General features: G+C 31.2%; 1 protein-coding gene across 1 annotated transcript; it reads right to left on the bottom strand.

The window, feature by feature from the left end:
• Nucleotides 1-5,158: 5,158 nt before the first annotated feature.
• LOC149484170 (uncharacterized) lies at nt 5,159-6,840 on the bottom strand. The gene is made up of 2 exons (XM_089701900.1): nt 5,326-6,840; nt 5,159-5,241 (listed from the first exon to the last, which is right to left on the bottom strand). Exons 1-2 carry the CDS (start codon nt 6,701-6,703, stop codon nt 5,159-5,161), a joined length of 1,461 nt encoding a protein of 486 aa, XP_089558026.1. The 5' UTR covers nt 6,704-6,840.
• Between the last annotated feature and the right edge of the window lie 18,511 nt (nt 6,841-25,351).

Genomic DNA, 25,351 nt, shown 5'->3' on the forward strand with positions numbered 1-25,351 from the left:
TCCTTTAATATACAGTTTCATACAATGTTTTGTTGTGTAATACTGCTCATGTATTTACCTATGTTAAATTGTTTGTTATTTAAATAAATTGTCCTCGAAAAAAAAATGCTCAAGCGGTGAGACTTATAATAATTAATAATAATATGTTTTTGTGTAGCACTTTCACACAACGATATCATATTCATACGCATTAATTTTGCTTAATATACAATGCGTCACCTAGTTACTTATTACATCCAAAAGGTTAAAAGTAATATGCTCAGTGTGTAATAACAGAGCCGTTTTATTAGCTAACTCTAAGAGAAATCTCATTAAGCGTCGAACAAGAATAGAAAACGTGGTGACATTAAAGCCTTTGTTACTCAAAGCGACCTCACGAATATGCACTATGTACTGACTGTATTTACTTGACACAGGCTTCTAATTTATGTGTGACAGGATATTATAGTGGTTTATTTATTTATGGTGTACTGTTACAGGCTGTACGCGGAAGCTAAGGCTTCTATAGAGGCGAGATAAAAAGGCAGGGCCACGATAAATATACGTACCATATGCCATTAAACAATTTGGTTTTTTTTTTTATACTAGACCAACAAACATCTTACACATACCTTTACGAATTCATGCAAAGGCTGAATAATTAAAATTGTATTAGATGAGATGATACTGAGATGTAGGTCTTACCTTATTTAAAAGAAATTGGAAGAATTATTTGTGAACGAAAAAGAATAACATAATAAATATTTTGAACTGATGCAGTTTGAAGCATAACTCATTGTTGACAACAATTTTTTGGATGATACACATTGAATTAACGACCCAAAAAGACAATCACGCGAGAAATCAAGCACACATGTGGATTACTTGTATGGTAAATGCACAGTGACAGCCGGCATGCCATCATCGGATTAATTTTAATAGTAAATTTTATGGCGTTCTTGCCACGTGGTGATCGAGGAAATGGGGACATGTTCAATTAATGAATGTGTATCGTCTCATTATCATTGTAATAGGACATTCTTGTAAGCGGATTTTCGTCATTACGCCTTTGACACTTATATTTTTATGTCGTTACTAGCATATTTTAAATTTCTTTCATATGTATTAATAGGTAAGATTTATCAATAGATAATATTATATTTACATAATCGTGGTATCAATAAAAGATACCATGACTTACATATTTCTGTTACCTATGTCCTACTTGTTTTAAAAACATTTCCATTTCCATTAAACAAATACAAAAGATAAGTAATTGATGTATGAACTTCTATTTAATATGTCTGCACATTTGGGTGCAATGGTTATTATTTTCTAAAAATGCATTTTTAACAAAAATCATTAAACCTAAAATTAATAAAATAACAAGAAAAAATCACACTTTCCGTTTGATCGAAGACCTACGAAACGCCGATCAAGTCTAGCAATATGTATAATATTATAAAGTACCTATATTAATTATATAGGTATAAAGATTAATTCGAAAGTTAGTGTAATCTAACTCACATTACTAATCACTTATTATGATTTTGCATGAAAAATAATAGGTACTCTATAATAATTTTATGCTGCAATTTTCAGTAACTTTCGTTGTTGACTGTACTACGAAAGCACAAAGGATCCGCAGTAATAGTTTATAAACTGTTTCCAATACTAACGGTAAAATATATCAATCGTCACGTTCGAATTGCTCGGTTTTATGATTTCCTGTAGTTGATAGTCATTATTTTTATTACAGGTGACAATAGGGTTGGCAAAAAAGGTAAATTCGAATTCATTTTTCATTTAAAATTGTTCGTAAAAATATGCCAAGACTACGATTCAGATATGATAAAATTTGTATAATTAACCCTTAGTTTAGAGCTTAAATAAGTAACTGTTAATAAATACAAGACAAAAGTACAGGAACATACTCAGTAAAATACGCATTTAACCGCAACAAGCATTAACAATAAATTCATATTTTATCGGTGATATTAAATTGAATATATTTCCAATACATTTTCAACTTTACAACAAAATCGTCGAAAAGTTTACCAAATATAAATTGAATATTTTAATTTAGTGACAGCCCTAACTGACAGGGGCCCACGAACAACAATGTAGCATTCATTGATATTCAGATCGGTAGCGATAAAATGAATTACCTTATCACCGTACATGGTGTTACTGAGAAGAATCATTCTATGAAGAGAAATGCTTCGTACTAACATTATAAGTAACAATTACTGTTTTAATTGCATGCCGCAAACGTTAAACTGGTATGTAGGTAAAGAATATTAGAAAAAAAAAACTACGAAAATTATTATTTGTAATCGGCATTTTTAACTTTCGTTTTGATATCAAACATATTGGTTTTGTAAGCTATTAGCAAAAAATCCAATTAAATATGAATAACAAATAATTCATAATTTACAAGTATTCATTTTATTTACAGAAATTTGGGTGATTTCGAGTTTTACGGCCGATTTCTGACTTGAGTATTTGACGTTAAGAACGTCTCAAACCATACTTAACTCCTGCTTAAATATTTTTTTGTATCTGCAGACATAAGCTTTATCAATGATCAATTGTCAATCCAGAAACTTGATGCAAATAATTAAATATTATACAATTTCATTTACGTTATGATTGTGGGTGGTCCACATGCGATTCTTGGAAGTTACTAAATGACACCTTCTTTGTAATAAATAGTCTTGAACTTTACATAAGTATTATCCATGGACCACAAATTATATATAGGTAGTGGTTACGATAAAAAGTCATCTGAAAATGTTATTCACTGACCAACACTTACGGCCTATATGCAAATAACAACATTCAAAACATTCAAAACTTCGTAAGGACGAAGTTTTGAATCGAAATTATTTTGGATAAATATAAATTCTATAACAGTAACTAAATGAATGTATTTGTTGTCATGACTAAATATGGCTAAATATTTCAAGTCTGAGTATTACCCAATATTGTCGCACTACGCGGGTCACGATCGTCCGGATTTATAAGCGACATATAAACATTAATATTACAATAGTCATTATTATGTACTTATCAATCACGTTCAAAGGGATAAGGGTTGGTATAAATTAATAACCTAATCTCTGATTAATTATCAAACTTTATATCGTAATAGTTTGTGAGGAATAACATGTTATATCTATAGGTACTGAATTAAAATTGATTGTCTTGAATGATTTGGGCTTCGGCGAAAAATATTAACAACACATACTACCTATATTATATTATAGAACAGAGATTCACGTTCACATATTATATTTTAAGCTAAAAAATAAATGAATGTTTAATAAATATGTACTTTTGTAAAGGTGGCAGCTTTATCAATATAATTCCATAGTTCATAATAATATCTTCTGTCCTCTTTTTTCTTAATAATCTTTTATGAAATATGAATTCCAAATAGACAAGACTTCAGCACCTACTAGCATGGTAGGTATTTTACTATCTGTAGTAATGTAAAACAACGTTTGAAGAGCGTCAATATGGTCTGAAATTTTCAGATAATCCCGTGTAAACTCAAACAATTGTTGTTTCAACCGAAAATGCGGTAAACACGGATATGTGTTCTTTGTTACGTACTTCGAAATGTTGGAATTTACTTCTTGTTTGAGTTACAAACTTTGCTGCTTCAATGTTCCCGATATTTTATAGGTCAATGAAAATGTGAGTGAATTTTGTGATCGCTTCAGTCTTCAGACCAATATTTTGATTTCCATTTGGGTAATAAGAGATTAAGTTACGATGTAACAAATGTGTTATTATTGTCTTACTATAAATAATAATAATAATTAATATTGTAGCTACTTCTTTGCACATGCGGGTGTTGGTATAATTAGTGAATTTTAATTCGTTTTAATTAAACAGTTTTACGACGAATAGTCATAAACTATTTAATAACTAAATCTAACTAGTAAAAGAATGCACATGTCCGGGCAAATTTATCTAAAGTATCTATTATAAACATATTATATAGTGTGTGCAAAATTATGTAATTAGATCAATAGATAGATTTAACATACTGACTGAAAAAATAATACATTCGAATGATTCTAAACTGAAAAACGCCGTAAAGTTTTAAGGATTGTAAAATATTATGTTCGTAGGTACTATACGATTCAACTAAGAATAGAATCGACTTAGCGCCATATTATGACGTCATAGTTCTAATTCCAATCATTAATTTATGCTAAACAATAACGTTTGTTTGATGAGCACCAAAGAGGCGTATTTTTCATAACATTTTTTCATTTAAAAGTAACGTAAAGGTCATTGACATTCCTATTCATAGTTGGTTGTACAAAGCTTTTTTGCTAGAGGATTGGGATAAACGGCCAAAACTAATTGCACTAGTTCCAAAGCACAACCCTATAAACATTTCAAATTATCAAAGTGGCACATCGTGGGACATGGAGACCGCAAATTAAATTCAGTACGAAATTTAGCGGCAGTGAGGTCATTGTCTAATTTTATATACGCTTATAAAGATACTAGGTTTCCGCCCGCGGCTTTGCCCGCGCAGTCAAAGAAAAACCCGCATAGTTCCCGTTCCCGTGGGATTTCCGGGATTGCGTCATTTTCCCGGGATAAAAAGTAGCCTATGTCCTTTCTCGGGTATCAAAATATCACCATACCAAATTTCATGAAAATTGGTTCAGTAGTTTAGGCGTGATTGAGTAACAGACAGACAGACAGAGTTACTTTCGCATTTATAATATTAGTATGGATTAGTGCAACGCGACACCACATTTATTTGTGATGGCGCTTCATTATTCATAGAGATACGTTTCAGCGAGATAGGAAAAATAATAATGGAGCTATTCGTGTTATGTGTTTTTAGATTGGATTTATTTGCAGCTGAAAATTATAAAGCATTGTTATTTTTGTATAACAATGACAGAGAAAGTATTGCGAATTATGAACACTAATAATAATTTAATCTATAATAAAAGGATATATTTACGATTTTATAAACAAAATTACAATGTCATTTTATTGCCCGTACTATTCGATCAAAAAAATAGGATCGACTTTGCGCCATCCTCTGACGTCATAGCTGTCAATTCAAACCACGTAGGTAAGGTGAGCAAAACAAGATGTTTTTCTAATAAATTTTATTTACAAAAAAAAATTAAGAACAAAATTAATCAGAATCCGCTTCAATTCCGCTCATCCCAGCATCACTGTCCGAGTAGTCATCGCCGTCGTCATCACTACTGCTATCCCCTGTAAAATTAAATTATTGATAAATGTAGGTATTGTTTTATTTATACCGTCAAATAATATATAAAATTAAAGGCACATTGTTACCTGTATTTATAAATGAACTAAAGTTATCATCGTCTTCCAATATCTCTCTCTGCCAGTACTCATTTTCGATTCGTTTAACATGATTTAATTCTTTCTTCCAGTCGTCACTCGTAATAGAAGCAATTGCTTCCAGCATCAAACCCTCCATTTCACTTTCCAAATGTTTTACGTTTTTGGCTGCCACTCTACGCTTTATTAGGTGCCAAATAAATTCAATTGGATTCAAGTCACAATTGTAAGGTGGCAGCCTCAAAACTTCAAACCCATGGCAATTTAACATATTATCAATAACATAGTTTTTTTCAGGTTTGTGCTTTTTTATTAACTCATACAGCTCCGCTTTCGTGAAGTTTTCGTCGAATTCTATATTATTCTCTGTTAACCATGACTGCATTTCTTCTTTTTTCGCGGTCATATTCGGAGGCTTAGAATACTCCATGTTGTGGTAAGGTGCATTGTCCATTACGATTATAGAATTTTTCGGAATATTGGGTATTAAGCTTTCATTAATCCAATTTATAAATACGCCACCATTCAATGTGTCCTGGTTATCTCCCGTTTTTAATTCGGACTTGAACATGAAAAGTGCTCCGTCTATGAAACCGTCTTCACCCCCCGCGTGTGTGATAATCCAACGTGGTTTTGCGCTATAATTTTTTTTGATACCAGATACTGTGCTTGTCTGCCAAAATTTATTCCCAGCATACAGAGCGTGAATCCATGTTTCACCTAAATATATGATTGGTTTCTTTTCAGCTCCCATCGCATCGTTTTGACGAATACGTCTCAAATATTTTGCACGCCAAGCTGCAATATAAGGTCTTTGTATAAGAGCAAATCTATTACTCGGACACCTTCTAAATTTGTATCCTAATGACCCGACCAATATGCGTCTTAATGTATTTTTACTACCTGGATACTGTAATTCTTCCTTAGCAGTAGCAAATATTTTATTTAATGTAGGCATTTCTTTTTTAACCGTGTAAATTGTATTTATGATGTTGTGTAGTGCTGCAATTTCAAAACTTTCGCAAACTACTGATTTACCGCGAACTTTTCTTTTTGGTGTCGTTATCTTACTACTGCTAGCATGCGCATCTCTCGTCTCGCGTCGGATTCGTGTTAACGTATTTTTATTTATACCAGTAGCCAAATGAACTCGCTCTCCCACTTTATTTGAATTTTGCAGCGTTTGCAAAATTTTAACGTAAACTTTATGATTCAAAATTATATTTCCTTCTGGTCCACACAGAATTCGTGCCTCCTTTAATCGTTGTATCAATTCTAAATTGTGCTGTTTCTCGTTCTCAAAGTATTTGTCCACATTGTGTATAATCTCCCGAGCTCTTCCATGTAAAACAACGCCCTTTTTACTCATTTTTGAGCAAAATGCATAACACAACAACAAAAACAAATACCAATAATAACAAAACTATCAGAATAACAATAATTTAACAAAAATATTAAAAAAGAAATAATATCCGTCCACAAACACGTTGTGTGCTCAGCACACTACACGGCAAACTAACAACAAGATGGCGTCTTGCGTCATGGCGGCTAGCGTCCTTTCACGCAGATTGCGCAGCGAACGGAAAAAGAATGAGAAAGGGTATTATTACAAAAAAAAATCTAATAGGTACATTAAACAATATATTATTTTTTAACTGAATGAAATATTATACCTATTATATTTTGTAGAAAATTTAGGTAAGCAAAGCGTTTAGTATTTTAATTATGTAAGAGTGAGACAAATACATTTTTGTAATGACACATGAAGGTCATTAACATTCCTATTCTTGGTTTAATCGCATAGTATGATTTGCGCATTTGCTTCACAGGTCAGATCGATATTTTTTACCTGCAAATAGGGTATTAGTATCCAGTGGTATCCATTAATATGATTGATCGATTTATTATTGCTAGACTTACTGTAGTATCCCGCTTATAACGCTTACTTTAAACCAGCTTAAGAGCTAATGAATGCAGTGTGTCAAAATCTGAATGTAAATAAATTTCATTACACAATAAGCAATCGCAAATCAATTCATGATTGAATAAAGCAACAGTTAAGAATTAAACTTTCTCACATTGAGAAGAATATTAACACAATTAGAACCACGCCTCAAGCAGTAAATTTGGTGTAAGCGCCCATTAGAGCTATAAGAAACTATTAAAGTCAATTTATCATTCATGGTGTCACTATGTTGATATCATTTAAATTTGATTGATCACCTACTAACTGATCGTGTCATTATAGTAGGAAACAATGGATACGCTAAGGGATACGCAATAAAAGCGTTATTTTGTAGTTTAAATATGTTTTTTTTTTGTGGTAAGCATTGGTAACAATCCAACCAACAGCTGATGAAATTTTTTCATTATTATAGAGAATAAATACAATGTTTTACCTTAAAACTATGACACGCGGTTTCACCCACGGTTGAAAGTAAGTTTAACTATAAGTAACTTTAAAAAATATGTTATTCTGATATAATATGTCTACGGACTCTACGGCAATGCATAGTATCATCAAAACGTAGTACTTAGATAAAACGTATTTTTACAATAGAGCGAGATTAATAATAATTAAAACTATACAAATGTAGATCTTGAACGCACTAATAACAACGTTATTTTGGTTTAATTACTTAATAGCCCAATAATATTATTATTTTCAATTTATTTCGTAACTCACAAGATCAGTCATCTTTCTTCAGAAAACACACAATAATAACACACAATAATATATTTTTGATACTCGCGTAGTTCTGCAACACCTCAATATTTTCACAAGCATGCTGGCTTGTTTTGTGTCATACATAAATTAACCAGCACAAATTTCTCCATTCCAGTTTCCATGTTTATCTTGTTTTCAAGTGATCAATTGCATTATGTATGGTATGAGTTTGTTCATGTATAAACTGTAAAAGGCCATACCGGCTTCATGAAAAATGTATAGTTGTAAGTTGTAACCTTGTAAGCAAAGGTGAAAGATTCAGCGACGCTATTTAAAAGTGGAAACCTTTTTTATTGAATCATTGACCTATTTTGGTATTTATTGTTGATGTTTTTTCAATCAACAATAAATACCAAAAAATTCAAGTGACCTTAAAACGGTATATACGTACCTAATATTGGCTGAAATATTTTAAGGGCTTAAAAATTAATTTATGTATTATTAATACATACATATTATATTGTGTACTGTGTAGATCAATTACTCAGGAGCAAAAGAGTGTTTTATTGAGATAAACAATATTTTAATGAATGATATATTGTTCAAAGTTTAATTCATGTTTACAATATTTTTGATGAATATGAAACATAATCAATTTATATAATAACAGATATCATTTTTGCAATGTTATTCCTTTATCTTTGTATAAATATATTGGCTCATAAAATCCAATCACATTAGAATAAATAAACGTTTCTTACATCCCTGTTAAAGGACAATAAAATTAGTAGTCGTGTAGATAAATGATAGATTATATCAGCTATTTCACGCTTAGGACATTGTAATTCGTGCTGTTAATGCAACATCAAGCTGAATATAATTGTTCAATTGTGACCGGCATGACTGAATCATCACGATTGATGGCATTTATATCTGAGCTTTGCTATGCAGAGATATAGTTTTAATAGAAGAGAAATACATGTGTTGGACTTTTTTAATGTTTCAATTCAGTTTTTATTTACAGTTTGATGATAGACGTAATGAAGACTGAACATCACATCTATACTATGAAGAGTTCGTTTGTTTGTTTGAACGCGCTAATTTCAGGAACTACTGGTCCGATTTGAAAAATTATTTTGGTGTTAGATATCAAGGAAGGTTATCATCACCCCAAGACCAACAAAAGCGGAGCAATGCGGGTGAAACCGCGGGGCACAGCTAATTAAGTATAAAAAACTAGTTACGTAATAATAGTTAATTAAGTTACAAACTAATTAAAAGATCTGCAGACATCTCAGCATGTGGTAAATCTACTATAACTAAGGCTCAGAATGTCTCAATGCATTCAATAAAGCCGTATTATCTTTAGTATTAAGTATTGAAGTTAACAATATAAAATTCTATTCTCTATTGGGTTCATTATTAAAATATTTCCCGGAGTATTCCCTTGCTTATTCAGGCTCGTTCGATAGAACACGATCTCATCAGTTGTTTATTTTGAAACTACTCAGAAAGTTATAGTTTGTTCTGTCTTGTACACGTTATAAATATTTCATGAGGTACAATATTTGTGGATGTATGGCTGGAATAATGGAAAAAAGTTAATATATGGGAGTTTGAGGTTTTGTGGCTAAAACAATTACCATCAACAATATCTATTTATAAAGAATGTGGTATCGTGTAACCAATAGTTTTACAGTAATATTACGTAGTTTGCTTATTGGTGCTAAATCTTCAAGGAAACTACATAATATTATGTATATAATTCGGGCAATATAAATTGCTGAAACTTCTCAGCCCATAAAATGCCACAGTAAAGCGATTTCCGATACACCATATTGGCTCCCGTTTCGTATCTCTTTAACCCCTTCTGTAATAAAAGTAAACATAGTGCTCAGATATAAAACATAAATACGAATAAGTGTAGCCCAGTGTAGTCGTACCATATTGTGAGATACACATCACATTTTTCTAAGTATTGCTCTATAAATTCTTAGGCTTTGTACGTGACTCTTCATTGAAATATTTAAGACGTGTGTAATGTGTATACTGAAAGATAGTAGATTTGTTTATTTAAAAAGTAACAATATTAAAAAAACTAAAATGTTGTGTGGTTTTATGAAACCACGGTAAAAGTGAAACTTTCCGAACACTGCTTTATACCTACTCGGCAGCCGACCGTCACGCGACATGCGCTACACAGACCAAAAAGTTTGAGACGATGTAATAAAAGTTTCACTTTAAAAAAGCTCGCGCTCGTGAAGTTCTCAGATAATATCGCCAGAAAAAATGACGTGAACCTTCCATTTCATCGCACTTTTACAATGGTGGATTTTAAAGATTAGGTATACAAATTGTTCTTAGCTCTATCGTCAGAAAATTGAGTGTTAATTTGAGTCTATCTATTCGGTATTATGATGCATATTCTTTAGCCGCTTAATTTTTTTTCTTATTTTCATTTAGAGTAGTTATTATAATTTATATTATCTATGTTTTCACGTCGCAGCGGAGCCATTTAAAAATTTTTATTAGTTCAGTTTCGACGAGTATCTGGAGATAGTTCGAAATTAACATGGGCTACTTTTTACCCATAGATCCCCGAGGTTTCCTATGTGAAATAACTAATTTATATGGGAATTTTTTTTGATACGTGGGACAATCCGCGGGCGTAAAGCTAGTTTATTCTAGTCTAAACAGAGGTTGAGGTCTAAAGAGAGCTGGCTTATTGAAAAATTATCGACTATAACAAGTCTGTTTAATCACACTATCCACACTGTAATTCAAAATAGTGAGAATAATGTAACATTTTTTTAACAGCTAATTCCCATCGCTTCGCTCACACTGGACTAACAGCATCTAGCAATTATTAGTAAGCGTATTCGCATTACCATGCAATATAAAAACATTGCAATCACATAGTGGCAAAAAGATAGGCAGTCAAACAAGACGTGAATTTTTATGGTATAAATTGTAATAATACACCGTGATTAACATTACATGAGGTTGTTAGAACATGTTAGTGATGGTAATGTGGTATTTATTCACTTTATAGCGAAGCTTTGGTGACTCAACGACTGGATGTCTGGATTAGGAATGTTATAGTATAGCCACAGAATACATAATAGTAGCTAAACGCTACAGAACGGACACTCTCCGCCTCCCGCCAAAATTTAACACTTACCTCACCCCGCACGATCAGGCTATAAAAGGTGCACATTTTTCTACAAGGACGATACACCGGAAGGAAGTTAGCGCGGAAAGTTTATTTTTTTTAATTATTAATATTTCAGAAAATTGCTCCTTAAATGCTCCATCAGAATCTGTAATTGCTCCACTTCTATAAATATTAGTTTATTTATAATTAATTTAAAAAAAAATCCAAATACTGAAAACTTGATTTCCCTATAGAATGAAAAATATTCACTTTTCATAGAAAATTTTTTTGCAAAAAAATTGCTCCCGATTTGCTCTATCAATTACAAAAAAAAATTATTTAATTTTGATAATTTTTACAATAGTTGACTGAAAATGTTTGCATAGTAAACTATAACTGCGCTGTGACGTCATCAATTATTGTCGTTGCGACGCATAAGGGCCATATTTACATGTATCAGCACTGCAGCGATATCTCCTGTAACACAGGACATTTCCTAGCATAGGAGACATTGTTCAAATATTGCAATTAATTGTACCTACAGCTACGGTTTATGTTTTACTTATATGTAAGTTATCCTATAATAATTGCATATGTACATGTATATTTTTTGTTGTCAAATAAAGAATTTATAAAGAATTTATTTATTATCTGTAGACCTTAATGTTTATGTTTTCTTATTTATATTATTTACTAGATTTCCGCCCGCGGCTTCGCCCGCGCAGTCAAAGAAAAACCCGCATAGTTCCCGTTCCCGTGGGATTTCCGGGATTGCGTCATTTTCTCGAGATAGCCTATGTCCTTTCTCGGGTATCAAAATATCTCCATACATAATTTCATGAAAATTGGTTCAGTAGTTTAGGCGTGATTGAGTAACAGACAGAGTTACTTTCGCATTTATAATAAGTATTAGTATGGATAGTGATTGAGTCAACAATTGAATAACAAGTGTAAGTACTATTTTATTCAATAATAATGAACAATTAATACATATTTCTACTGTCAATCATCATCAAAGTATTAAATTGGTATTAATAATTGAATTTGAATTTCTGTTTACTATAAGAAAAATTAATATGCACTTTTTATTTCAGGGTGTGAAGGGATTCAGTCAAGGAGTTTTAAATTATTGAAGAGTGGTAATTATTTAGAAGTAGGGTTCGCGAATTGAGCCCTACTTTTATAATATAATCACCGGAAAATTTTTCACTAGAGTATAAATAATCCATACTAATATTATAAATGCGAAAGTAACTCTGTCTGTCTGTCTGTTACTCAATCACGCCTTAACTACTGAACCAATTTGCATGAAATTTGGTATAGAGATATTTTGATACCCGAGGATAGGTTTTATCCCGGAAATCCTACGGGAACGGGTTTTTCTTTGAAAACGCGGGCGAAGCCGAGGGCGGAAAGCTAGTTCTTTATAATTATATAAAGAATTATTTTTGACAATAGGTTTAACATAAAAATTTTACTTATTACATAAATTAATTATTGAGTTTCATCTAGCAAAAGTTGAAAGAAACAGATATTATTATGTATTTAAAATCATTCTTATTATAGGTATGTTTATAAACATTTCCCTACCCATCCCTAAACTCGCATATTACGTTTATTCGTATTATTAAAACTTCAAGTAATTTTTAATTAATTTGTGTTTCAGTCGCTTGTTTCATCTTTCGGTGTCAAGTTGCTATCGTTTGCGGGAACTATGCGGGTTTTCCTTTGAAAACGCGGGCGAAGCGGCGGGCAGAAATCTAGTAAATAATATAAATAAGAAAACACATTAAGGTCTACAGATATCGCTGCAGTGCTGATACATGTAAATATGGCCCTTATGCGTCGCAACGACAATAATTGATGACGTCACAGCGCAGTTATAGTTTACTATGCAAACATTTTCAGTCAACTATTGTAAAAATTATCAAAATTAAATAATTTTTTTTTGTAATTGATAGAGCAAATCGGGAGCAATTTTTTTGCAAAAAAATTTTCTATGAAAAGTGAATATTTTTCATTCTATAGGGAAATCAAGTTTTCAGTATTTGGATTTTTTAAAAATTAATTATAAATAAACTAATATTTATAGAAGTGGAGCAATTACAGATTCTGATGGAGCATTTAAGGAGCAATTTTTTGGGATATTAATAATTAAAAAAAATAAACTTTCCGCGCTAACTTCCTTCCGGTGGACGATACGCAACGAAGATTGACAACATTAATCAAATTGACTTAAAGTAATTTTATTATTTTGGATTTGTGATTATCGTTTTTCGTAGAAAATGGTTAGAAATTGTGCTGTTTACGGATGTATTTGATTAAGAATTGATTGATTAAGAAATACGCGAATTTTTTTTTACGCTAGTCACAAATGTGCCAACCATAAAGCGTTTACGCACACATTTGCAGTCTCTACAGTTTGACTGTCAAAACGATAATTTTGTTAGGAGTGTCCGGGGTGTGGTATAGCTTAGAATGAGATTTATGCTGTCAATTATTTGAATGTAGTGATTTTTTTTTAACTTGGATCTGTAGAATATTATAATAACCATTTTGAAATTGTATGCTTATTTTGTTTGCAAAAAGTATTTTGATAATCAGTAGATTAGACTAGGATTTTTATGTAACATGGATATATATTTTTTTGATCTCATATAATGTGAATTATGTAATATTACGACTGAATAAAAGGTATTTTTGTTGCAGTTGTTTTTTCTAATCATAATTAAATTTATGTTATATATTTTAAATAGAAAATATATAGAAATGAAGATTTATAAATAAATAAACAGACTTTTTAATTTATTTGTGTACTTTTTTTCGTTTTAAAATGGTATACCAATGTAGTCCACGCGACCTCACACGTCACTTTTAGATACGCGATTACTGTAGGGTTAAAGCTGCCATTTTAGATTGTTTGTTTCACTGACTAGTGTTACAATTGACAAAGCGTAACTTAAGACAATATTTTAAATCGATTAAAAACAATACATAAGGACTGTCCTATAAAATACCATGTAGGTAACATACACCAAGTTACGGACACCTGAAAATTTCTCTTTAGCCAATTGTTTTTCAATAAAAGCACAGCAGTTTAGAAATTAAAGATTCTAACGGATTTAAAACACGATTTTACTCGCGTAAAATCTAACACTAAAATCTAACACACAACAGTTTATATTAAGTGAAAACAAGCTGTTTATGTTTATAGTTATAAACACAACAACAACACAACACAATTAGTACCTATTATAATTGGCATAAACAGTAATGATTACAATTCCAATAAAATTACATGAACACACCAGTTCTATATCTAACAGATAATCCTCTGGGAGTTAACTACATTACTCGCACAATCAATTAGATATTAGTAACCTGTTAGCTTATTCGTGATCTGAATAATATATTCAAACATATTACTGAGGTGTTTACATATTCAATGATACTTCCATAAGCTCCTTGTACATGAAGTGGCTTTTATCTTATTAAATTTGAACTATTAGGTATATTGATTTATTGGAGTAGGTAAGTGTAGTGTAACTAATGAACTGAGGTGGAAATTGTTATTTCCATGAATTGCAAAGATAAGCTTTTAGTAATTAATGATCATTATGTAAATAATTATGTTATTTGTTTGAAAAGACTCTAAGAGTGTTTTATTAGTTTTATAGTTATAGTAATATAAATGGGGCAAGTTTATCTAAATTTATCAATTTCAACAACAATTTTCAACACACCAACACTTAGTTGACTACTTTTTAGTCATACAGATATCAAAGCTCATTGAACGTTCTTATTCTTAAATTTGTCGGTTCCCTTAATTTCAAGTTGGAATGAAAGATTTCTTTCTTTCAATGCACTTCAACAACTACGAAATACATAGTGATGCACTATTACTACATTTCCTCAGTAAATTTGTTCCACTCTACATTTCGAATAGACATTATGGCACTCCTGTTTCAGTTACTCCCAGTCTCCCATCACAGACGTTCATATGATAGCAATGTTCCCAATGCATCGTAAATAGGACGTTGCCATTACAGGACTAATGTGACTCCGCCGCACCTTCTATTATTCAGTCTGAAGTGTTCCAATTATTAGACGCTTATGTGTATTTACAATTGGTATTTGGAGGAGATGCAAATTTGTAGCTTCGGGAGTATTATTTTAGTTATAAACATCGAAATTTGAAGCATTAAATACTATTAGTGTTGTTGAACATGTACTACAGTCTGTTAAAAGTAAGAGTATCGCAAATCGCGATTGGTGTGTAGGTACGTAAGTACTTTGCTTATTACGAATTTTAACAAAACTTGGACACGTTTGATATAAAATAATTAATAATATGTAAATTGACAGTGAACCTTGTTATTAAAAACTGAATTCTAATAAATACAGTGAAAACTAATTTTGATATAAATTACGTAGAAGTCCAAAAATAATTTAATATTTAATCTAAAGATGATTTTCGATGTTCCAGAAAAGTTATTTTATATTTTTTCTAAGGTTACAATACTGTAAGCTTCTTTGAATATAGGTTTCTTTTTCGTGTTCTGTTTAATTAACATACTAATTAAAACTTATATCTTGCAGCGAACGAAAGTTTTCTATGCTCATACGATTATTTTCTTGTTAACGATATTCATCTTTTGTATCTAGAGCTTGATATTGTATGGATGAGTGATGCATTCGAGTACTTTCAAACTATTTTGAATCTTCGTGATTTTACCCTTACTTCACTAGTAAGTTTTTGCTAAAATATAAGATACTAGCTTTCCACCCGCAGCTTCACCCGCGCAGTCAAAGAAAAACCCGTATAGTTCCCGTTCCTGTGGGTTTTCCGGGGTAAAAACCTATCGTATTTCCCGGGATAAAAAGTAGCCTATGTCCTTTCTCGGGTATCAAAATATTTCTATACCAAATTTAATGCAAATTTGTTAAGTAGTTAAGGCGTGATTGAGTAACAGACAGACAGACAGAGTTACTTTCGCATTTATAATATTAATATGGATTATAACCTATAAGAGTTAGACTAACTAAAATAATGAACAGCATTCACCTATATGAAATCTTGATACAAACAAGTTCATTGTAATTAAAACTATAAACCGAATTCACATGTTCAATCTCAAAAGTTGTAAATAGCAAAAGCAATCCTAATTACTCCAGTTTGTTTATCAAAAATCAACTACGATATTCCATAACATATTTACACTATTAAAAGCAGACCAAGATCATTGAAACTCACTCCGTTAAACACTTGCCTTTGCAGGCTCATCAATACGTACACTCACTACTCATACAATCAATTGACCAGCAACTTAGCACGTTTTCCAATTAAATAAACTTGGCAGCGTCTGCTGAATTAATATTCAATTAAACACAATAAGCGATACAGGCACAACTGTGTTGGCAATATGCCATTTCATCTAAGGCTATAGCAGACTTGAGTGCACCTTTGACATAGGTGAAATTGAAAACCGTATTGTTCACTTGAAAAACGTTTGAAATGGGAAAATGTTTTATAAATAAACAGGCTGGAACAGTGGATAAAATTCTAATCGAGATAGAAATTACATTTTATTAAAACATTTTGATATTTAAAAACAACCAAAAAATAAATTAAAAGCCAAAGCCACACAGGACGCAGTACCTATGTGGAGTTGTTATTGTGTCATTTATTCGTTCCTTATTACCATTTTTTTTTCAAAGCACGTCTTATTTTAACTCGTACTGATTATATGACTAAATGCCCAAGTGGTACATAAAAAGGAACATGGCTTAATCCAAACCGAAACCAGACAGCAGCTGAACCACGCCCGTTATACCCATTTTTACTCGTTAAATCCGCAATTGCCTTACTGCAGAAATAAATTACCCAACATTTCAGTAAGACTTCACATCAACATCCTGTATTCTCGAGGCGTGTCACGAAACACACATTTACAAATACCAGCGCGTTATGAGCCGTGGAGCATCTTGCGAATATTGCAATTTTCATACTTTTGAACCGCGCGAAACTTTGCGTATTGTTGTCAGATGTTAATTAACTTTGCGTTGTTTTAATATAGTTCGGATTATCGCGGTTCCCTTTGTTATACATATTATATTGTTACAGGGGGAAACTTGTTCTAGATTACTTGGCACCTGATTGTTTAGATTCTTTGCTAAAGTCTGACGTCTACTTTATAAGATCGTTATTAAATAGACATAAAGTTATTCTTGTTAAGGAATATACCTTTCTGTTTCTTACACAGGATTAACTGATTAGTTTTCAGTTACAATGTATTGGTTTTTCGCCCGCGGCTTCGTGCCTGTTGTCAAAGGAAATTTGGGAAATTCCATGGGAATAATAATATTATATAATATTTTCTCAGTGGTATAAGGTAAGTATGCCACAGTCTGACATAAAATCCACCGTTGTGACATAATGTATATAAGTTTCTATACTATCTACTAATTAATCGTATAAAAAATAAATAGGTACTAAAGAGAAAAAGCCGCTTCAATTAGCCTTTTAATAAACACAACAAACGGTACTATACTTTTGTTTACGAGTATACTCATTACACAAAGGAATTAGGATGCCTTTATTGCCCTAATGATGAAATATTAGGTCACGTTATTAAAGATTGTCCTAAATAAATTAATTAGCTAGGGAGGGCGTCATATAAACATTTAAAGGGCCGCCAGAGCACATCGGTTGTGAAGAATTTTATCGTTTCCGCGCCGTTAATTACTATGCAATTTGAACCCTCTCCAACGAAATTAATTTTAAACATTCGTTACTCATTTTTAATGGGTCAACATTCTTCTAATTTTTTAGGAATTCGTTAATTTATATTTAACCAAAGGTTTACCCTTCATCAGATTCATTGAGGGATATGCTGTTAAATTATTTATTTTTTATATGTTGCAATATTTTAAACGACTCTTTTATGGATTTACAATTCTTTATAATATTGCCATATTGCGTAGAACTCTACAAAATAACACACAATTATCTAGCTTCAATCTTATTAAATCACACCAATTTATGAAAATAACGAGAGCTTCGTCCTTCGAAAACGAACGTTAATTAATAATAATTTTAAATCGATTATTATTTGAAGGTAGCCTCAAATTGATTACATAGCACTGACCAATATTTACAGAAATGCTGTCAGTAAACATAAATCACATAAAATTACACTGTCAGTGCGTACAAAATTAATTGTTAAGTTAATAACTACGAAACAATTTTTTAAAACAACGTTTTAATGGTCATTCTCATTCTGACCGCTAATTAAATGCAAAAATTAACGAACCTTTTTAAGAAAGGTTTGCGCCTTGCGGTGACCTTCATTATTTTGATTTTAATTTTTAAGGAAATACCATTCGTATTATCATTTTTAAAAATTCCGTTTTCTTTATGTATTAAAATGAAATACAAATGGTTTTAAGAAGGTACTTCTACTATTTTAAGTTAAGCAAATTATTTGATTAATCTTCTTCTTCTTCTTCTTTTTCAAATGGTAACTCCCGATCCCAGTGAGGACGGATTCTGCCAATGTCAAGTTTTGAACGGATGGTCAGTTTAAGTTAATGCTCATGTTAAGCGTGCTCTGTGCTGAGGAAAAATCACGGTTGAGATGATTTACTTTTTATTTACTGAAAGACTTCTTACATGGAGCTGTATAACCTGACAAAGAACAAATATTAGTTATAGACAACACAACACATCACAAAAGCATAACATAAAATAGGTTATAGGTAGTCAGTGGGAGTTCCAAATTTTAGATTGTTAAAATTGATAAATTTTGATAGGGTATTCACAAATGAGGTAGGGACAAGGCAAAGTAAACACTTAAAATTAGTAGGGAGGGGAACATCTGGGGGAAGGATATCCAGAAGTGAGATACGGAGCTTAGGGCAAACAAAGAATAAATGGTCATAACTTCCTTCGTCTATACCACACTCACAGAGAGAATGGTCACGAACATGAATTTTAAATAAATGATTAGGAGTGGTATTGTGACCCAAACGGAGGCGGCAAATGGTGGAAACAGTAGGCTTGTCTATATTAGGGAAACGGAAGAACCAGGGCTTACGTGGAATTGAGGGTTGGATATCTCTATAAAATTTCCCTTTGGTTGAATTTTTCCACTGACTGTTCCATGTATGATCCAAGCGATCCTTAGAAAGAGAAGAGAGATCGTGGGCATAATTCGAGTAATGCTCCAGAGTACCATGTTGAATGGCAGATTTAGCCAGAACGTCAGCTTTCTCATTGCCTACAATACCAGAATATTTGATTAATAAATCTCACCAGTGTTTCTCTTTTGTTTCGGTATGGCTTACTTAAATAAATAAATAAATAAATAATTCTCTATTCTTTAAGATACGTACATAAATCATACATTCATCACATAGTGCTTTATACAGTTTCTTAAAGAAAAATCGTTAAAATTCAGGAAATAAAGTCATTGGTTCCCGCACTAGGCAATGCCTGTCCTGCGGGACCGTGAAACGTTTAACATTAGAATTTTATTAACAGAGCGGCGATTATTTTATGCGTTGCTTGCTTCATTGAGTATTTTAAGTAATTAGGAAAATTTATGAAAATATTATATTTTATTATTTCATAAAGGAATAGATAATTGGGTGTAGCATTAAAACAGATGGGTCCAAGAATAGTATAACCGTTTCCCCTTCCGCTTCTTAAGGAAAATTATAATTTATTCGTTTCAGATTTTATAATATAAAAATCCAAATTTAATTATTACTCTGTGGCTCTAATCTCTACTGATTTAAATATTTGAACAAAAATATAAAAAAAAAATATGAAATCTATGTACTTTATCATTAAAAAACTGAAGAGTTTGTTCGTTTGTTTGTTTGAACGCGCTAATCTCGGGAACTGCTGGTCCGATGTGAAAAATTCTTTGGTTTTAGATTGCCCATTCATCGAGGAATGCTATAGGCTATTTAATATCATCTCGCTAAGACCAACAGGAGCAGAGCACTGCGGGTAAAACCGCAGAGCACAGCTAGTATTGTATAATATGGGAACGGGCTTTTTATGTTTTTTTCATATTATGTTCAATTACAACGGAAAAGTTAGAATAGCATTTTATTAATAAACATGAAAAAGCAGCGTGTTGCTTATTATATTATCTTGTCCTTTTATAGAAAATAGCTACAACATAGACTCACTTCATACGACCATTTATGGGAAATTAGAGAAATACAAAATCAATGCATTCAATCACTTCATAAATCGTGAGCCTATCAAATGTAATGATGTCATTACAACGAGATAAACCCTGTGATTGTGTTTGCATTTATTTGTTACTAACTGTGCATCGCGGTTTCACCTGCGTATTGATTATATTTATATTATTAAAAATTTTCAAAACATAAAACATTCATAAACATTATAAATTGAGTTTAATTATCAAAATTTAGAAGTTTTAAAATTTGATGATAAAATCAATATTTATCATGAACAGCTTTGCTAGGTACAGTTAAGTTTCAATAAATTATAAATAATTAATTAATGTCTATTATAACTTTGATATTTGTACGAGAACTATATTTTAAGATATCAAATAAATCTTATATAATATAAAAATGAATCGCAAAATGTGTTGGTAAGCGCATAACTCGAGAACGGCTGAACCGATTTCGATAATTCTTTTTTTATTATATTCCTTGAAGTACGAGGATGGTTTTTATGTAGAGAAAACGTAAATATGTACCACGGGCGAAGCCGGGGCGGACCGCTAGTATCTAATAATTTTGCTTATGTAACTCTCTTCACAAACACATTATTTCGTTGCATGTAAATGTGCATTTTGTAAAACATTTAAAAACCGTCAATCAAATTGTTCATACTCAATTTAAAAAGCAGTCATAACACAATCTCTTAAGAAAAGTGATACCTCATCATTTATCGCATGTTCCACACAAACAAATCATCTTACTTTCAAGTATCCATAAAATAATATAAATACTATAAATAAAAACTTAACACTGTCCATATTGACCGACGTTAAAAAATGAGTATTTAAAGTGCTATAAATACAAAATCCAGGATCAAACAGTAATGCATTTTAAAATTATTCATCTCGACTTTAATCGTTGACTTATATTTATCGACTGTCGTTAAATCTGGGTCGCTGTAATAAATAACATGTCCGCTAATTTAAGAATTACTCAATATTGATCAGAAACATCGACTACACTATACATTACTCTCAAAATGTTTATTTATATAGAACTAGCTTTCTGCCCGCAGCTTCGCCCGCGTTTTCAAAGAAAAACCCGCATTGTTCCCGTTCCCGTGTTATTTCCGGGATAAAACTTATCATATGTGTTAATCCAAGTTACCCCCTATACGTGAGCTAAATTTCATTGTAATCGGTTCCGTAGAATTTGCGTGAAAGGGTAACAAACATACACACACATACACATACATCCATCATCACAAACTTTCGCATTTATAATATTAGTAGGACATCGTCTAATTAGGATTGCTGTTTAACGTTCATTGAATTTGGTTATTAATATAGATAATTATTTATTTTAGATCAGCAAAATTATGTTTTATAATATGTCGGTATAAAACCTTTAATGAAGCAATTTATTTTATCAATTGCCAATTTCTACTAGTATTTGCGAAATTATTTTTTAATATAGGTACATACAAAAATTAAATGATTGAATTATTGATTAGTTTTTATAGAAACATAGATAATAATAGGATCCTTATTTTAATTAAGTTATTATTGATATCAAAGTGTTAAAACGACCTTTTCTTTCGAATACGTAGGTATTCGAGTGGTGTAGACCACTTAGAACAATACAACCAAAAAAATTAGTTTAATGAGTTCCTAGAGCAAGTACACGTTACTTATCTTATGAACTTTCGGAACAGATTCAGAAAATTCTGTCGCTTTACTAATATGCATTATGACTGTAACCAAGTTTCTTAAAATATTCTAAGTATTTGACTGTACATCTGGATTGGTACAAGCCTCTGGGAAATCTACGCTAAACCAAGACATTGGTGTCAATGCAATTACTTTAAGAAGTTTGTTTTTATGTTTGAAGTGTAATGTGAATTTATTTATAAAGGTCTGTATCCAACATAATTATTATTATAATGCAATAACTATTATCTTATTGTATTAATAATTGTAACAATAAAGTTACGATAAGGATAACCAGAAAGTTAATACAATATGCCTTAAAAATTAAAATACTTATCTATACCTACTAATGACGATGACCGCAGGTAACAGGCATAAAACAATCCCGTAATAACATCAATATGCAAAATCCTATTTTATACTACCAGGATTACCCAAATAATACTGCTAGTAAAAGATATAACCTCCCCTTCCGAAAATATAACGCGTAATTTGAGCAAGCAAAATTACCTCGTAAAGCAAAAGTAAGCTGAAAACGGTGGGATTAAGTCGCGCCTCAGAGTGTTGAGATGTTATCATTTGATTAAGGTCTTTGTAATAATAGAGGGTAGTTATTTATGGTAACCGAGCTAAAATTACACGTTATTCCATACATTTTTCTGTCGACGCGATCTTTGCTACTATAATTTACCCATCGGATAACGCACTGTTAGTTACCGGTCTGATAATTGTGAAGCAAATGCTTGGGGGAAATAATTCTGTGCTAAAAGAATTATTGCCAGCTTGATTATGTTGCATAGCGTTTTATTGCAGTGCTCAAGATAATTGTTATATATTGTAGCCTTAAGGTTGTACGGTAAACGGTGTAACCGCAAGCAAATTGTATATTTTGCTATTTATAGTAAAAAGAGTACGTCTTGTAGTACCTATATGAAAATATTTTGCATAATATTAATTCCAATAACCAATTATTGTCTTCGTTTGGGTGCTTATAATAATCAATATTAAAAAAAAAATATAGAGAACACGCAACACACCAAATAAAAGTTATGGATAAAAATAAAGAAATTCAAATAATATAGAGCAGACTTTATACATTCATAATATTTAATTTGAACCCGCTTAGAAGGGTGTAGATAATAGTTCTCTACACTTAAGACAGATGGCGTTTTCCTAAATTTAGAAATGATAATATTTTTAAGCTAAGGTTTACTACCTACCAACATAAAAATAAAAATAAGATGAAAGTATTTTTTATTTATTTATGTCTACTTTAAATTAATTCAACTATAACGTTGCGGATATGAATACTATTACAAGACTTATTCCCTGTCAGTGAATGTGCGTTGTTATATTATAAACTAGCTTTCTGACCTCGGCTTTGCCCGCTTTGTCTAAAACCTAATAAATTATATACTAAAAACTTCCTCTTGAATCACTATAAACTACTTAAATAAACCGCATCAAAATCCGTTGCGTAGTTTTAAAGACATAAGCATACATAGTGACATAAGGACAGAGAAAGCGACTTTGTTATATAATAATACTAGCGGTCCGCCCCGGCTCCGCCCGTGGTACCTACATGTTTAAAACTATCCTATCTCTCAAGTTGGATCGAACTACACATGGTGTGCGAATTTTATTATAATCGGTTAAGTGGTTTAGGAGTCCATTGAGGACAAACATTGTGACACGAGATTTATATATATTAAGATGTAGTGATGATATACAACAATTTCTGGATGTATAATGTATAAATGTATAAACTATTAAGTGATTATCCATGGTTTGTATAAGTGTGGGTACAAACATCTTCCTACAGTATCTCTAACTCTTGTTACTAGCTCGGTTATCTCAAGCCTTGAGGCGTAAATATAATATCAATATTATACAAAGCTCCTTTATTATAAAGTAATTTAAATTTTTTATAAGATTGATTTCAGTAATAACATTATGAATCTGTAAATGTCGGTAAAATTTAAAATATTTTGCTCTACCAGGCGTAACTTTTCTTTTTCATAAAATAAAGTTAATAAAATCTATATAAATTATTCATATACATATTATTTAGATACTAAATACACAAAACTCTCAAGTAAGTTAAAAATAAATCATAACAGAGCTTTTAGAAGACCGTCTGTAATTTATATTTTATGAATTAAAAAGTATATAAATAGATCTATTTAATATTGAGCAGATTTTGCATTTATTAGATCTGCGATTTACAAGTAAGTCACTATCTATGAACTTAAAATTTTCTCTATGGAATCCACTTTAGCATTAGATAACTGTCTTTTACATCTTCAGGTAACGACATGACATACGATATCGTGCTTGGAATAAAACAATATATAAATTAAACGAAAAATTCATCAAGTTTCATTTTCAAATAAAAATAACATTAAAATATTTTAGTAACAAAGTTTTTAGTTTTGAAATTGTTTGGACGGTGATTTGTTTACCGAAAAATCGAGAGTAAAATTTTACATTAGGAGAATTGAAATAGAAATACAGTGATGAAATAAGTACATGCTTTGTGTACGTAACATTTTTATTTTAGACTGTTCAGTTAAAAATAACTCTAATAAAAGAAATCATTACATTAAAGATTTCCACTTCCATTAACTACGTTCTATAGGTTGCTGTATTTGCAATATTTTTTCCTTATAAATCTGATCCAAGGTAACTGAAAAAGAAAACAATGTTTTCAGAACATTGGAATAGAAAAGCTGTTCCTCCTCCTCCATTATTTAATTTTACTTTATAGGTACTTTCGCTTGTAATCTATATCTACATAATATAAGCTGACGGGTTTAATAAGGTATTTGATTTTTGGCTCAACGTACTTACGTCAAGACCTACTAGCCTGAAATGTAACATAATTTTTGTTTTCTATCCAATTTATGCAGGAAGATTACCTGCGTTAGTTAACCGATAAATACATTTCGATCAGTAAGAGCAATGAAAAAATAAAAACGGAAAAAATACACCTTTGTGAATAAGCTAAATAAAAATAAAATACAGAACAGGTACCTACATAACTTTGTTTGCGTTACATTGAATCGTTCTATTTTATTTCAATATAATAATATAGTGTTAAAGAAGAGCGGAACCGCCATACTCAAGCATTTATTTTGCTTACAAGGATTGCTTTAATCACAAACTAGTTTAAACTTATTGTAAAACAAATAAATATAAAATTTAAATAACGCAAGATATAAACGTCCTAAAAACTAGCTGGTTCACGACACGTGACTCTTAATTAGTAATTTCACG

This window comes from Colias philodice, chromosome 12, assembly GCF_061535455.1.
Source record: "Colias philodice isolate Cphi_HAF_F1 chromosome 12, ilColPhil1 Martin Lab GWU primary, whole genome shotgun sequence".
In the NCBI taxonomy this organism is placed as follows: domain Eukaryota; kingdom Metazoa; phylum Arthropoda; class Insecta; order Lepidoptera; family Pieridae; genus Colias; species Colias philodice.

Bases quoted from the DNA above. Each gene is read 5' to 3' on its own strand.
- LOC149484170 (XM_089701900.1), bottom strand. From the start codon at position 6,703: ATGAGTAAAAAGGGCGTTGTTTTACATGGAAGAGCTCGGGAGATTATA. The intron at 5,242-5,325 runs GTAACAATGTGC...TTAATTTTACAG, and splicing joins TAGTTCATTTATAAATACAG to GGGATAGCAGTAGTGATGAC.